The sequence below is a fragment of the Bubalus kerabau genome, chromosome 11, assembly GCF_029407905.1.
Source record: "Bubalus kerabau isolate K-KA32 ecotype Philippines breed swamp buffalo chromosome 11, PCC_UOA_SB_1v2, whole genome shotgun sequence".
Classification (NCBI taxonomy): domain Eukaryota; kingdom Metazoa; phylum Chordata; class Mammalia; order Artiodactyla; family Bovidae; genus Bubalus; species Bubalus kerabau.
Window position 1 is genome coordinate 97,377,785 of NC_073634.1, and position 13,903 is coordinate 97,391,687.

The following is a 13,903-nucleotide window of genomic DNA, read 5'->3' on the forward strand; positions in this document are numbered from 1 at the left end:
GTCTGCTATGGGGTTACTGTGACGATCCAATGAGCTCATGGAGGCAAAGCGCTGGCATGGGGCCTGGCACATGGTAGGGGCTCAATACAAGCTCATCGTGCTTCCCTGTGACCTTATCAATAGCAGACGGAAGACAGGGGGCAGCTCTGAATTAGAAGATGGATTTACGATGGTCTCACCCTTGCCTAGCACTCCGCTCCATGCCTGTTTTAGTGACCCCCTCAGCTGGATTTTTTTAAATGAATGTTGCTGCTTGGAATCTAAGAAGCGCATAATAATGTTGCTATTATTATCATTGCTATTAGAACAGCGCCTTCCATGGTGCAGACAGACGTCCAGTCACTGGCTGCTGAGTACACGAGTGGATCCACCCCCGACCCGCGCTAACCCTGAACTGGTTTCTGGCCCAGAGCCTGCCTCCTCTGGCAGCTGGTAAGCAGGATCACCTGGTTTGCACCTGACTTTGCACCACAAAGAGGGCATGCAGTTGGGGCAACTGCTGCCTTGCCCCGGGGTCCTGGGGTGGGGGCTTCAGGAAGGTCAGACAGTAAGGCCCGTTCGCCTGTCCTTGCCCACAGCTGCTCCTCGTACAATAGAGGTGGGTTAGGAATGTGAACTTGTGGCTGAAATGGGGGGATTAAGTTTGTGGCAACTTCAACTGAACTTGCAACGTGGTGAAACATGGGGAAAAAGAACAACAGAGCTAATTAGACGAGCTGAGCTGTCAGAGTGCCGCTGAATGGCTCAGCGCCAACAAACAAAAGGAATGGGTTGGCAATCAGCAGGATCGATGGAGAAGACTGCTTCATTAGGGATGATAAACCAGACAGAGCGGGAGAGGGAGGGGTGGGAGGGGGAGGGCGGCAGTGGAGGCGGGGGAGGGAGAGAAAGGCTCGGCAGACCCAGAGACAGTCACCCGCATGGCTGCAGGCACACCCAGAGTTACACGCACGTCTGACTGGTGTGGACAAAGCAGACGCAAAATTATACTCACGGACAGACAACCACCCAGAGACATGCATGGAGGCATGGAGATGCCAACAGACCCATAGTCTCACAAATACTTGCAGAGGCACACACAGGAGAAGGCCCACGCACGGATCTCTCTCTCTCTCTCTCTCACACATACACACACACACACACGGCCGTGGACGTACAGCTAGAGCCACACCAGACACAGACACACACAGACAAAATGGTTTAATTAAGCCCGAATCACAAGACGATGCAGACAACCGGCCCGTCATATTTCAGTGATCAGATCCATCTTTCCGGGGTGCTTAGGAGGGGTGGGGGCTGGGGATGAGGGAAGAAACCAGGCGCACACACAACGCGACCGGCGCACCAGCACTCCGGTCCCAGCCGCGCTGGGGAGAAAATGCTAAACAGGGATTTAGAGCTCTGTTCAAGGGGGACTTGAGGGGAAAGTTGGGAAACCAGCCAATTCCCCACTGGATTTAAAACCTGAGAAATCTAAGTCGGCAGGGTTAAATGTGTATTGAATACAAAAGCACCGAGTACATTTGATTTTAATGGTGAGCAAGAAATAATAAATACAGAGCTTATAAAGCGCTTCACATGCGGCCGACCACAGCCTGCCTCTCCCCTGCACGCCCCAGCCCACTCCCCTGAGTCCACAGACACTGGCAAGGCTTTCTTCTGCTCTTTCCTTTCTCTTCTTTTTACAAAGAAAATCTAAATCCTCTGGTCACATCTGAACTCCAGCGACAGGTGCCAGGCTACAAAGCTCCTTCCAAAAAGGCTGGATGCTGGCCCCCACGCTCCCACTGCCCTGGGCTGACAGCCATACTTCTGCCGAGAATGCCTGCGGCTAAGTGACCCAGCAAAGCCCGGTCAGGGGCCAGAGGCTCCTGACATGGGAGCTTGGCAGGCCGTCATCTCTGAGGCCCTCGAAGCCACGGGGCTCATACTCCATGTCTCCCAGGTTCACCCCTAGTGTGCAGGGGTGCCCATGGAAATGCTTGCGTGAGGGCACTCAGAATGAACAGACCTGGGGCACAAGGGAACGCAAGGCCCAGAAAGCACAGAACTTCTAGGGCTCCCACATTAGCCCCACAGTGACCCTGCTTTGGATGAAGGTATTTGGGTGGGCAAAACTGGGCTACGTGTGTCCACCTTGTGCCAGGGACTGTGCTAAGTACTACAAATATACGACCTCATAACCCCACCAGGTAGGTAAAGCAACCCATTTTATAGATGATGAAACTAAGGCTCAGAGAAGGTATGCATATGGCCCCACGTCACACAGCGAAGAAGTGTCCAAACTGTGATTCAAACTAAGACAGGCCTCTCTGGCTTCCAGGCCCAGGAGGATCAGTTCTGTTCGGCCACCTGCCTCTTCAGTGTCTCATAATCCTAGACCCCCGAGTGCCAGGCCAGTCACCTCCCACACTAGGGCAGTGGCAGCAGCAGCTGCTACTCAGTGTTCAGGGCAGTATTTGCCTTCCCAAGTCCTCAGTCACTGGTGGATGTGGCTGAATTCCAGCCCTCCGCACCCCAACCCCCCAGGCTGTCCGGGTCCTCACACTGGCTACACAACCTGGAGTCAAAAGTAGCTGTCTCCAGCTTCTGAGTTCTTCCAAGGGGAGCAATCCTGCCCCGGATCCTACTAAGAGATTCCCTGCCATCTTTGATCCTAGGTCCCTCCAGGCACTTCTTAGTGCTAGCCACTGGATGACTCTGGCTTGGGAGAGGCTGCTTGGTGAGGAGTGAGGAGAGGCAGGGCAGAGGCAGGCCTGGGCTCAAAGGCCAGCATGGCCTCTGATTATCTCTGTGGTTTCAGCAGCCAACTGGGGACATGGCATCTGCCTCCTCTGGGTTGTTGTAAGGACAGAGGAGCAGAGTCTGAGGCACGTTAAAGGTGCTCACTAAATGTCAGTTCTTCTCACCTCTGCATCCGCTCCAGGGCCTAACGCTGCAGTAGCGATTCCATAGGAAACACAACCTACCCCTGATTAAACTTTTCTCACCTGAAGGTTCTCCCCCCATCCTTTGTACTAAGATGGACTCTGTGGAGATGGAGGGCCCAGGGAACTTGGTATGCACGAAAGACCATAGTTTCTAGAGTCTGGTGACCCCTTCGTGTAGTTGAGGGACTTGGGTTAAGTTACTGAGCATCAGTTTTCTCATTTAAAACAGGTGGAGGAGATGCCTACTTCATAGAGATTCTGTGAGGCTCAGCTGGGATGATATGACTAAGAATGATTCGCTGACTATGAAAATCCTAGGTGAATGATTAAGAAACTGGGTCATTCCTTAGAAGTTTTAAGACTGAAAAATCTATTAAGAAGAATAAGAACCGCTACTGTGTCCCAGGCCCTGTGCAAGGAGCCTTACAAATGACGTCTATACTCACGCTCACAAAAAACCTCCATGAACAAGGGTGTATTAGAGAGAGAGGGGCGAGGCTCAGAGAGAGCTTCAGGACTTGCCTAGAGTCACACAATCCGGGTATCAAGCCTGGCTCTGTCTATTCCCCAGATCCACGTTGCTATTGACTGCACTGAAATTCTCACTAAATCACACAACACTTGACCCTGACATTGGCTTCCTGTCCCCCAGAGCAGTTTCTCTTTGCTGTTTGTGCCTCCCACCCAATGACAATAAGCAGAAACATTCCAGCCCCTCGACCGCTGTGCTGACCATGGTGCGACTGGGGTACGGGATGGCTCTGTCACGTGTGGAACCTCGGTGTCATGGCTGCCTCCACCCCAGCCCTGCAGCTCCCGTACATGGGAGGGAAAGGAAGGGAAGGAAGACAGCGCCACAGAATGTTCCAACATCCACGCAGAGAAGGCCACCCATCCGACATTAGGTACGTGTGACAAGGATTCAAACCAGACACAGTTTGAGAGCACTCCTAACCACTTCTGGTTTGGTGCCATCTGATTCAAATAGATCTTCACTCTAATAAACTCTTAAAAAAAAAAAAAAAAAAAAAGCCAGACACAGCTCAGCCCAGTCACCTGCACCCCTCAGCTCCCACACTTTTCAAGATGGGTGTGGACAGCACAGCGGGGAGTGCAGGAGGGGCTGGGACTCGGGTTTGTGGGGAAACCTGATGGCCGCTGGGCTGGAACCAGACCCCTTTTGCTTGACTGCAAGAGTGGCGGCTGCTTTGAACAAGAAACAGAGAAACTCTTCTCTTGGTCAACAGCCCTCACTCAATGGTCCCAGCCAGTTTCCTTCCCACTTTAAAGGAAGCTGCTAAAGTTATCAGGCCTCAGCATGACTGCAGCCTTAGCTCACAAGAAAAAGGACTTCACTGATGCTGAACACCGGATCCGCGCCCAGTATTTTCCCAAGGCGTTTCTCTTGAGAAGACATGGATGGGTCCCTGTCCCTTGCCTGCCCATTCCCAGGTGTTGGTGGGTTTATCACATCTCGTCCTGCTTTTCTGCCCTTCCTCGGATCTTTGCTTGGGAATGTGGAGCCCCATGTGCAGCCCGGGAGAGGAGGAGACTGGTCTCCATCTGAGCCGGCTCGATATTCTCTGGGCGTAGCATCCGCCCCTGGGAAGGGACATCAAGTGCATTTCCAAACCAAGATCTGGCGGAACGAGACCCCTGCTGCCAGACTTCTGTTTCCTTTGTGAGGAAGAGGCGGCTGCAGCCTTTAAAGCTCACTGGCTAGCAACGTGGCTCAACCTAGGAGACGCGCTCAAACCAGGCACGCACGGCAGACACAGCACACAGCAGCCCCGCTACCTACAGCTCCGACCTGCAAGTTGCCAAACTGATTCAGAAGAAAGAGACAGAAGCTCAGGAAATGCAAGTCCGGGTACATGCCACACAGAGGGAAGCTGAAAAACCCACTTCCTGGTTTTCCTTGGCAAGGCAGCTGAGTTCAGACCCCCGAGGTTTAGTCAGGCGGGGAGACGGCTCAGGCAGTGTTAGGTGAGAGGGCAGAACCACTGGCTACTCACGGGCCTCGAGCGCTGTATCTTGGGAGGCGGCGGGCGAGTGGGACGGAGTCTCTGTGGCTGCATTAAAGTGGAAACTTAAGGAATCAGTACACACAGAGGTGGTTTGATGCATTTTCACACACAGCTCCGGGCATCCAGCCACCCAAGCCTGAGCCCAAGGGCCATCTTTGATGCCTCCCACTCCCATGGCTGGCTGCCGGCTCCTGCACACCCCATGTCTGAGGCCCTCTCCTCCACCTCCGGCCTGGATCACTGTTATCAGCTGGGCCCCCGCCTGGAGCTCCTCAGCCATTCTCCACTCTGGCCGAGAGTAGTTTTCTTAAATGCAGTGTGACCTTGCCACCCCCAGCTTTGAGACTCTGCTGTCCTCTCCTGTCCTGGGGTGACAGTTCACCAGGGCCCTGGGCTGGCGTTCTAAATCCTCTAAGACCTGGCTTCTGCTGTGCCCTACCCAGACCCCTCCCAACCTTCCCCCCATGCTCACTCGAAGACCCTTGCATGGCCCGAGGCTCTCAGGCCTGCTTCACGCCTGCCCAGCAGGTGGAATGACCCGCCCCACCCTGATCTGCCTGGCAAACTTTGCTTGTCCTTCGAGACTCTGCCAAGGTTGGGTGCTGTCCCCCAGTGCTCCCACTCATCACCCACTATCGCCCCGTGTCTGCCCCTCTGCCCTCCTACTCCTTCAAACGTTCATTTCCTTGAGGGACTCATCCCTGTACCATGGGGAAAATGTATCTTCTTAATAAATGTCTGATGAATAAATACAATTTGCACAAAATGCTTGGCTTTTGAATAAAAATCAGTGGAGCACAGATCTCATAGCTCACCCCTTGAACCCTCTGTGTCGAAAGTCAAGCTTTGTTCTCTCAATAGCCTGCCCAGATATCTAGATGCCCTGGACAGTGGGGCAGATGAACACAGTGTAAGGAGAGTAAAGTCCACACTAGACCAAGGTCACGGACACTTGGCAAGCCCTGGGAGGCTTCTGGTTGGTTCTTCCCATCAGCCTCATGGTTCACAGAGGTCCATCATTACGCCGCAAAGTCCAGACCTGCACTTCCCACGACAGGGGTCAATGGCCACACAGGGTGAGTCCAAATTCAGATGTGCTGTTAAGTGTAAAATGTACATTGGGTTTTGGAGACTTAGTTTGAAAAAGAATGCAAGATATCTCAATAACTTTTTATACTGATTATATGTTGAAATGAAAATGTTTTGGATATTTTGGTTAAATATATTATTAAAATTAATCTCGTCTGTTTCTTTTTAATTTTTAATACAGTTACTAAAATATTTAGAATTCCATATGTGGTTCACATGTGTGGCTCCTGTTATATTTCTCTTGGACAGCACTTCAGAGCTTCACTTGGTTGGAGTGGTCCTCCAGGCAGCAAACCTGCCTTACAATTCCTTCTCCACACCCGACTCCTGCGGGGAGAGGCTGTGTCTCCAGAGTCCCTGGATGCCTGGTGCCCAGCACAGGGCCAGTCGGAATGGCCTATGGAGAAAGTGGGCTGACAGACTTAGTGGAGAACTGGGGTCCCTCATGGCGCACTAAGAGCACATCTGGATGGAAATCAGCCTGGCTTCCTGGATCCTATGCTGTTTGGAGTGTGGGCAAACCCACACTCGGAGATCCTTCTTCAGCTGGAGGCTGTCGAGGGTTGGGATGCCACCCAGAGAGACGAGCATGGCTGCCCGCAGGCAAATAGGCTGTGGTCCTCGTCCAACCCCTCAACTCTCACACACACCCTCTGCTCCCCTTGCTCTCGGCCCCTCTGCTTCTGGGTGGCCTCCTTCTCGAGCTCCAGAGCCTTCACCACTAGTCACCTCTGACCTGGCCGGCGGGGGTGGTAGTGGGGCTGGGGGCTTAGGAGATGACCTCTGGGGTCAGACAGTCTCACACTGAACCCAAGCCTGCGATTTAACCATCCAAGCTTGACTTTCCTCATCTGTAAAGGCAGGTAATGGCACTATCCACCCTAGGGGACTGTTAGAAAGTTTCAATGAGATGATGTTTGCCAAGATCTTTGGCCAGTAGACGCCAGCAACTATCACCATTAGCAGCTTTCCCATCCTCCAGCTTCTTCCCCACCCCCCCCCACCCCAACCATCTTCCATCTTATTTCAGAGTGGACTTTAAAACAAACAAACATGCCCAATTATGTTCTTTGTCAGCCTAAATCATCCCAGTGGAAGGCTGGCATCTCCTGAGCTATCTTCTGAGAAATACCATCCTGGGAGATGCATTGTATGAAAGAAGAAAAGGGGGTTCCCCTGGCAGACATGAGAAGTGTTGAGTCTTGCTCCGTTTGGAGATTTACGACGCTGGTTAGCACAGCAAAGCCTGTCAACCCTTCTGATAAAAACGCTACCCTCAACAGGCAAAACAGTATTAACTCTTCCCTTCCCCCACCCTGCCCCATAAAAGTCCTGCTTCCCATATTTATTTGAACAGACTCACATCCCCTATAACACCTGTTAAATATTCCCTGGAAAATGCTGACTGAAGTGTTCAAAGCCCTCCAGAGTCTGGGCCCCACACATAAGCCTCTGCAAACTCCTCTCTCCCTCCAACCCTGCCCCACTCACCCCCTTGCTCTCCCTGAAAGCTCAGGTGTTCTTGAAGGCTGCTCCTGAAACACCTTCCATTTCCTTTTGTCTCACTCTTGGTGCCTCCGTTCATCCTTTGCTATCTGTCTCAAGCACCACCTCCCCCAGGGGGCCGGCCCTGCCCTTCCCTGAGCAGCGAGGGTCAGATGCTCTGCCTGCCATGTATTCTTGGTACAAAGGTTGTAATTATCAGCTCACTCATCTAACTTCTCTGCTTATCCTGGGGTCTAGTGTGGCACTGGATAAATAGGTGCTCAGCAAGATTTCTGACTGAAGCTTCCTGGCACATGTAGAAGAAACACAACGAATGTCAGTTCTCCAGATTCTGTAATTATTTTGCTTTGATTGTCATCAGGAAGTATTAGCTCTTTCACAACCAAATTTATAAATGGTGGGAAAAGCTGCCTCTTGACCACACCCAACCTAGAAACCAGGAGAGTAAACCAGGGGGATTTATAGACACCGAGAGAGGGTAACGCGGTACACGTGTTCTGAGCGAGACACGGGGTGGATCACAGCAGCTTCCCGAGGGCAAGGCACTGCTAAGAAGCTTCTGCCTCTTGGAGGGGAGAGGGTGAGAGCGCCGCTGAGCTGTAGTGGTTGCTGTTCCCCAAATATGCTGGGGGGCATGACAGCGGGGGACACAGGCTGAGGAGAGATGAGTCCTCTGGGGACAATTAGAACAGGCCATAGCATGGAGTGGTGGTGACTTAGGGGGGAGGAGCGGGTGCAGAGGGAAGCTAGGAAAAAAATCAACTCAACACACGGTTTTCTAGAACATGGCTCCAGTGCTCGGGAAGCTGAATCAGGGAGTGACTGAATGTGGGGCTACAATAGGTTGAGGTGAGGCCCGGGAGGACTGCACATTGCTGGCCAGACTCAGTGAAAGTCATTTCAGTAAACTGGAACCCCCGCACCAACCCCACCCACGCTCTAAGTCCCAGGTTCAGGTGGCCTTGTCTGCTTCTTCCATGGCTCTAGTGCCAGGAGCTTATCCTTCCATGGATAGGGACACAGACTGGAGGGAGGGAGAGTGGCCTGCTCTCAGGCCTCTTGACTGTAAATCCAGGGCCCCTCCCACAGCTGCACAAGAGGAGACCAAACCAGAAGAGCCTTGGAGCAGAGAATTGAGAGGTCCAGGCACTTTTACAGAGAAATCACGTCGTGTGCGATCCTCAATTCCCTGGCTACACGGATGGCTGGTTCTTAAGTGAGTTTAAAAAGGCTAGGCCTTTGGCAATCTTTGGCTAAGAAGAGTTCTGTTCAGCAGTTGATCTGGCATTCCAGTGGGGGCACTGGAGGTTTCAGTGGCCAACATAAGCACTCGCCTTTCTGAAAGTCACGTGGAGTCCAGATGCAGATTCACTCTCCCAGAGTGGAAAGATCCCTCCTGTGAGCAGTGATGGAACAATTGTCTGGGGCCAGGGCCTGGGGATTCAGGAGAACAGGACAGAGTCTGTCCTTAAGGGGTATATGATTCAATGGAATTTGACCTACTTCTCAGAAAAATACCTTTCTTAGAGTACAAAAAGCATTGCTAAAACCCCAAGAATTAGACTTTGGAAAGACTCATGTTCATGACTTGGCTCTGTCATTTTCTAGTTGAATTCAATCCTGGCTTTGCCATTTGGCATGTTATTCAATCTAAGCCTCAGTTAAGTCTTCTGTAAAATGGAAATAACTCCAGAGTCACCAGCACTGGCATGAGGATGCTATAGGAGGGCATCCCCGCTGTGGAAGGCTCTCGTCCGGCAACCTGCTGATGAAATGAGAACATCCGATCCTCTGTCCCTCCCTTAAATCCACAAGTCTTCCCAGAAGAGTCTTGTGAACGCCAGGATGTTGGCTTTCGAAGGAAGCGTGCTTTGAGCAGGGCACTGTTGAAAGGGACTGGGTTTTACTAATCTCTTCTATTTACATGATGTATTTTCCTTTCAAAGCATTTCTACTTCTCTTCTTTCCTTTGAGCCTCACATTCCCTGGTGAGGCAAGTTAGAGGAAGGTTATTTCCCTGCAGAAGAGGCGGCCCAGAGAGGTTAAGTGACTAACATGAGGTCACCGAGCTAGTAGCAGGAACTAAAACAAGCAGGTTTTCTTAGTCCATTGTGCTATCCTTGTCAACCGAAACTTCCAAAGTCATCTGGAATCCTTTCTGATTTGGTTTTTCTACTCCATATCCTTTCTGAAGTTGGACTCTGCTGTTAGGAGATCTGTGCCTTAGAAAGTAGGCTGGTGAGAGAATGACTGACATCCTCGCCTTCCTTATTTTAGCATCTCTTTCCAGTGCTTTCCAAAGAAGATTCTTGTCTCGATTCATTCAACAAACAATGGAGTATACTTTGTACAAGCGAAGGGCACAGTCCTGAATAAGACCCAGTCCTGCCCTCAGAGGGTTCCCACTCTGATGGAGGGGTTATAACAGAGGAGAGAGGGGTGCTGAGGTGTGTGGAAGCACCGGAGGGGCTCTTCTATCTGATGCGGGGGGAGTACAGAATTTAAGTGCACGAGATGGGAACCACAGCGATCCAGCAAGACTAAGTGAGGGTGAATATGAGGATGGGGTAGGTTGGGAGGAATGGCCTGTGGAGGTCACGTAATTTAAGGCCTTAAATGCCAGCTTAAGGAGTGTGGGTTTTCTCCTGAGTGCAGTGGGAAGAATTCAGGTAGGAAGGGACATATCAGAGGCCTTTGGTGTTCTTGCCATAGAAGATGGGTGGGAGGAGGTTGGGTAGGCTCCTAAGGACATACTCTCTTCCAGCTATGGCCTGCCTAGGCTTCCATGTTGTCAACTCACCAGCTGGCCACGTGACTGCTGGGAGATGTGGACATGAGCGGGTAAGCCCCAAAGTGTGACTGACACGAAGTCCTAGAGAAGAGAGGGACTCTTTGACCTCTGCCAGTCTCTGCCTGGCCCTCGGCGTTTATATCTGTCAGCTCTGGGGACCAGGTGAGTATGGTCATTGGCTATGAAACCCACATTGATGAGAACAGCATCTGATTTGCAGCTAATTTGTTGATGCAGCAAAACACATTGTTTCCAAAAGGTCAGGAGGGGAAGCTGTGTTGGAATATCAACTTAATTACCTGGGTGGCATGGACGAGCGGGCACCCAGCACGGGGCTGCAGGGTGGAGAACACTTCACTGCTGGGCGCAGACCTGGGCAGATAGTAAAGCAGGGGTGGAGGCGGGGGCAGCCCGCGAGGGGGCGCAGAGCCCAAAGCTGTTGTGGCCTGCTGTGAACTGACGCCTCGGCAGGGTACTACTCGCCAGCCCAGGAAGCCTCATGCCAGGAACAGGGGTCATGACTCCATTTCACAGACGAGGGGAGGCAAAGACTTGCCCAGGGTCACACCGAGCAGTGGATGAGGGTCAAAGAGCTCATCTCACGTTAATCACGCACTGGTCCTGTGATGGACGTGGGAGGGGTCGGCTGTTCCGGAACCAATGCATGGATTTTCCCAGTCCCTAAGGAGGACACACCTTGGACCATCCCTTCAACATTCCTTCAAGGTCAGAATCAGTCTCCCCATTTCATTGCTGGGAAAGCAGGCTCAGAGAGGGGAGACACGCACTACCTAAGGCCACGCAAAGATGAAATGTCAAAGTCAGTGAGGCAACAGGCTAGACTGCAAGAAGGGACCAGAGGTATGGGGAAGGATGAACAGAGATGCCGAGCAGCTTCACTGAAGGCTGAGGGATATGCACGCAAAGCTTGGGGTAGGGCGGCACCCAGGGCCTCCGCACTTCCTGTTCCAGGAGCCAGAGAAGGTGGGGTGCATGCAACGGTGGCTGGAGGCATAAGAATGGTGGCCTCCAAGGTCAGCCTTAAAGGGGGTCTCAGATCCTCTGGGTCTGAATGGTGTCCTGAATTGTCCCATTTCTGTCAGATTTTCCTCTACCCACCCAGAGGAGGCCCTGGCATCATTGGGGAGACAGGGGAGATGCTGGGGGCTTCTCTGTCCCGGGGACGTGCTCCAACCACATCCGCTGCCAGCAATGGACAGGGTGAAACAGAAAATTCACAATTAAACCCCGTCACTGTTTAACGAGGCAAGAGTTCACCTGGTTAATTTTCCTGGCTAGTAGCTACATCAATGCTCTGACCTGTGCATGAAACGGCCCCGGCTGGGAGAGGAAGACAAAGCTTTCTGTGGCTTTACAAAGGGCCTCTGGGCTGAGAGCAAGGCTCCTCTACTCCTTGGGAAGGGAGAGCCACTATTATGCAAGGTATGGAAATAAAAGAGGGCTTCTTTTGATAGGCCTCCAGAAAGGAGTGTATTGAAGCTATATTTGCGTGGAGTGTCTCCTTTGAAATGCCCAACCAGCTCTCTCAGGCACAGCTCTCGCCTGTCCCCCAACTCCTGTCATTATCTTGAATCCTCTCGTCCACACTTGATAGAGCTGATCCTGCTTGTTGGGGAGGATCAAATGCTTGCCTCCGCTTCAGAGTGCCAGCGAGGGTGCCGGAGAAGACTGCGCTGGTGTCCTACAGCACGTGTTCTGTACTGACAGTGCTGGCCAGGCCCTGGGCCCTTCGGGGGGACCCCAGGGTCCTCGGGCCCTGCGGTATCTGCAGAAGTAACCCTCAGCTCCAGGCTGTAATCTGGGAGGGTGCTCACTGAAAGACGCTGTGTGGGACGGACTTCCCCATCAGAGCTGAGTGAGAAGTCTCCATCCTGTTGCACACACAGAGAGGGAAGGTGCTTCTTCGTGGGAGCGGGAGGCAGGGAGGGGCCTCACCCTGGAGCACCCTCGACAGGCCATGGGTTACCCAGTATATCCCAGTCAGTTCTAAAGCTCCAGACAGAGGTGCGGCCATGACCTCTCCTGCCTGAGTCGGCACATTGCACAAGGAAGCTGGTGGGGCTGGCCTTCAAGCGCTGGTTGTCAGACTCTGGAGACAGGTCCCATGTGCCCGTGGCTAACCTTCCTCAGGCAGCCTCGATGGGGGGCTGGGGGCTGAATGTTGCCCTCGAAGAAAAGCTGAAGCACTTGCCGTTGGGTCTGGAAGCCGGTGTCCCTGGAGAGAGGCCGCCGGGGACTCAGCCGCCTCAACAAGTCACCTTGCGAGGCCATTCTCTCCACCGGGCCCGTGAGTGAGAGCTGAGCTGAGACGGTTTCGCCTGGTCCTGAGAGCGAAGCATTCTTCCCCGATGTTGACAGGAGTAGTATTTTGTAGTGGTGCTGGTTAATTTGTAGTGGCATTTGTGGTTTGAAGCCTTGTCAAGATCCCTGATTACTTCCCGTGCAAGGAGCTCGGCTGACGGGGAAGTTCACATGCTGAACAAAAGCGGCAAGGCAGCTGGGAGGGAAGGCAGCGAGGGGGCCGGGTGACCCCGGCCGCTTGGGGGACAGAGGCGGGGGAGGGAGGAGGGCCAGCAGTGGGGCAGGGGAGGGGGGGCTTTTGTCTTTAGTCAGGTGCAGCTGCTCGGCCTCAATCGGTGGCATCCCTTGGCGGCCTGAGGTCGGGCAGCAGATGTGGCCGTGGCTGGGCAGGGGCCAGGAGCCTTGCTGACGCGTGCCATTCTCTGCCCAGACAGGAGCAAGGGGCGGGGGCTCCACTGCTACCCACAGCGGGGCAGCCATCTGGGATGCCATCAAGGGTGCCTAGGTGACATTCCCAGGAGGGGGCGATGCGAGGAGGGGCTTCCAGATGTTGGGAGGGAGAATCCCCCTCCCATAGCAGTGGCGGGTGGGGGGTGGGTGGCTGTTTTGAGGCACTTGCTGTGTTCCAGGTTCTGTTCTAGAAGTTCTACCTGGAAGGTCTCTAGTGATCTCAACAACCCTGCAGAGAAGGTAAAACTCCCCATTTGGCAGATGAAGAAACTGAGGCTGCACTGCTCAGTGACTTGCCCAGGCCCCACCGCTAACAGGTGGCAGAGCCGGGCTCCAGACTCAGGTTAAGTCTGATCCCAAAGAAGCCCACACTCCTTCCATCAGACCTGATACACAAATGGCAGAGGAAGATGCTGAAATTTACCCCTTGAGAATGAGGGTGCTCCCCGCTCCTGGGGGAGTTCTTCCCCCCACCCCTCATATCCTTTGAGCTTTTTGCCTTGCTAGGTCTGTTCTGACCACACAGACATGTTCGTCTTTGCAGCCACCTACATGTCCCCAGGCCTGCATCCTGACTTGGGGAGGGTTTGCTCAGTACGTTTAAGGGCCAGGGCCCACTCAGCAAAACCAAGGCTAATTTATCATCTCAGGAATGATGTCTACCCCAAGCAGTACACTGCTAGGAAATTAAAATAAACATCTTCTCCTGATTCTGCAGTTGTACAGACAGAATTGCACAGAATCCTGTGATTCTCCAGAAAGGGAGTCTGGTGATTATGACAGCTTCC

The 13,903-nt window shown here is 52.9% G+C and overlaps 1 protein-coding gene across 3 annotated transcripts in view; it reads right to left on the minus strand.

Moving 5' to 3' along the window:
• DENND1A (DENN domain containing 1A) overlaps positions 1-13,903 on the minus strand; it is a 520,884-nt gene that overhangs the window by 22,170 nt on the left and 484,811 nt on the right. The window contains exon 20 of one of the 3 annotated variants that reach the window (XM_055541097.1): positions 4,946-5,002. The exons of the other annotated variants lie outside the window; for them this stretch is intronic. Coding sequence (XP_055397072.1) covers positions 4,946-5,002 — 57 coding nt within the window. The remainder of the gene's footprint in view (positions 1-4,945; positions 5,003-13,903) is intronic. 3 annotated transcript variants of the gene reach the window in all.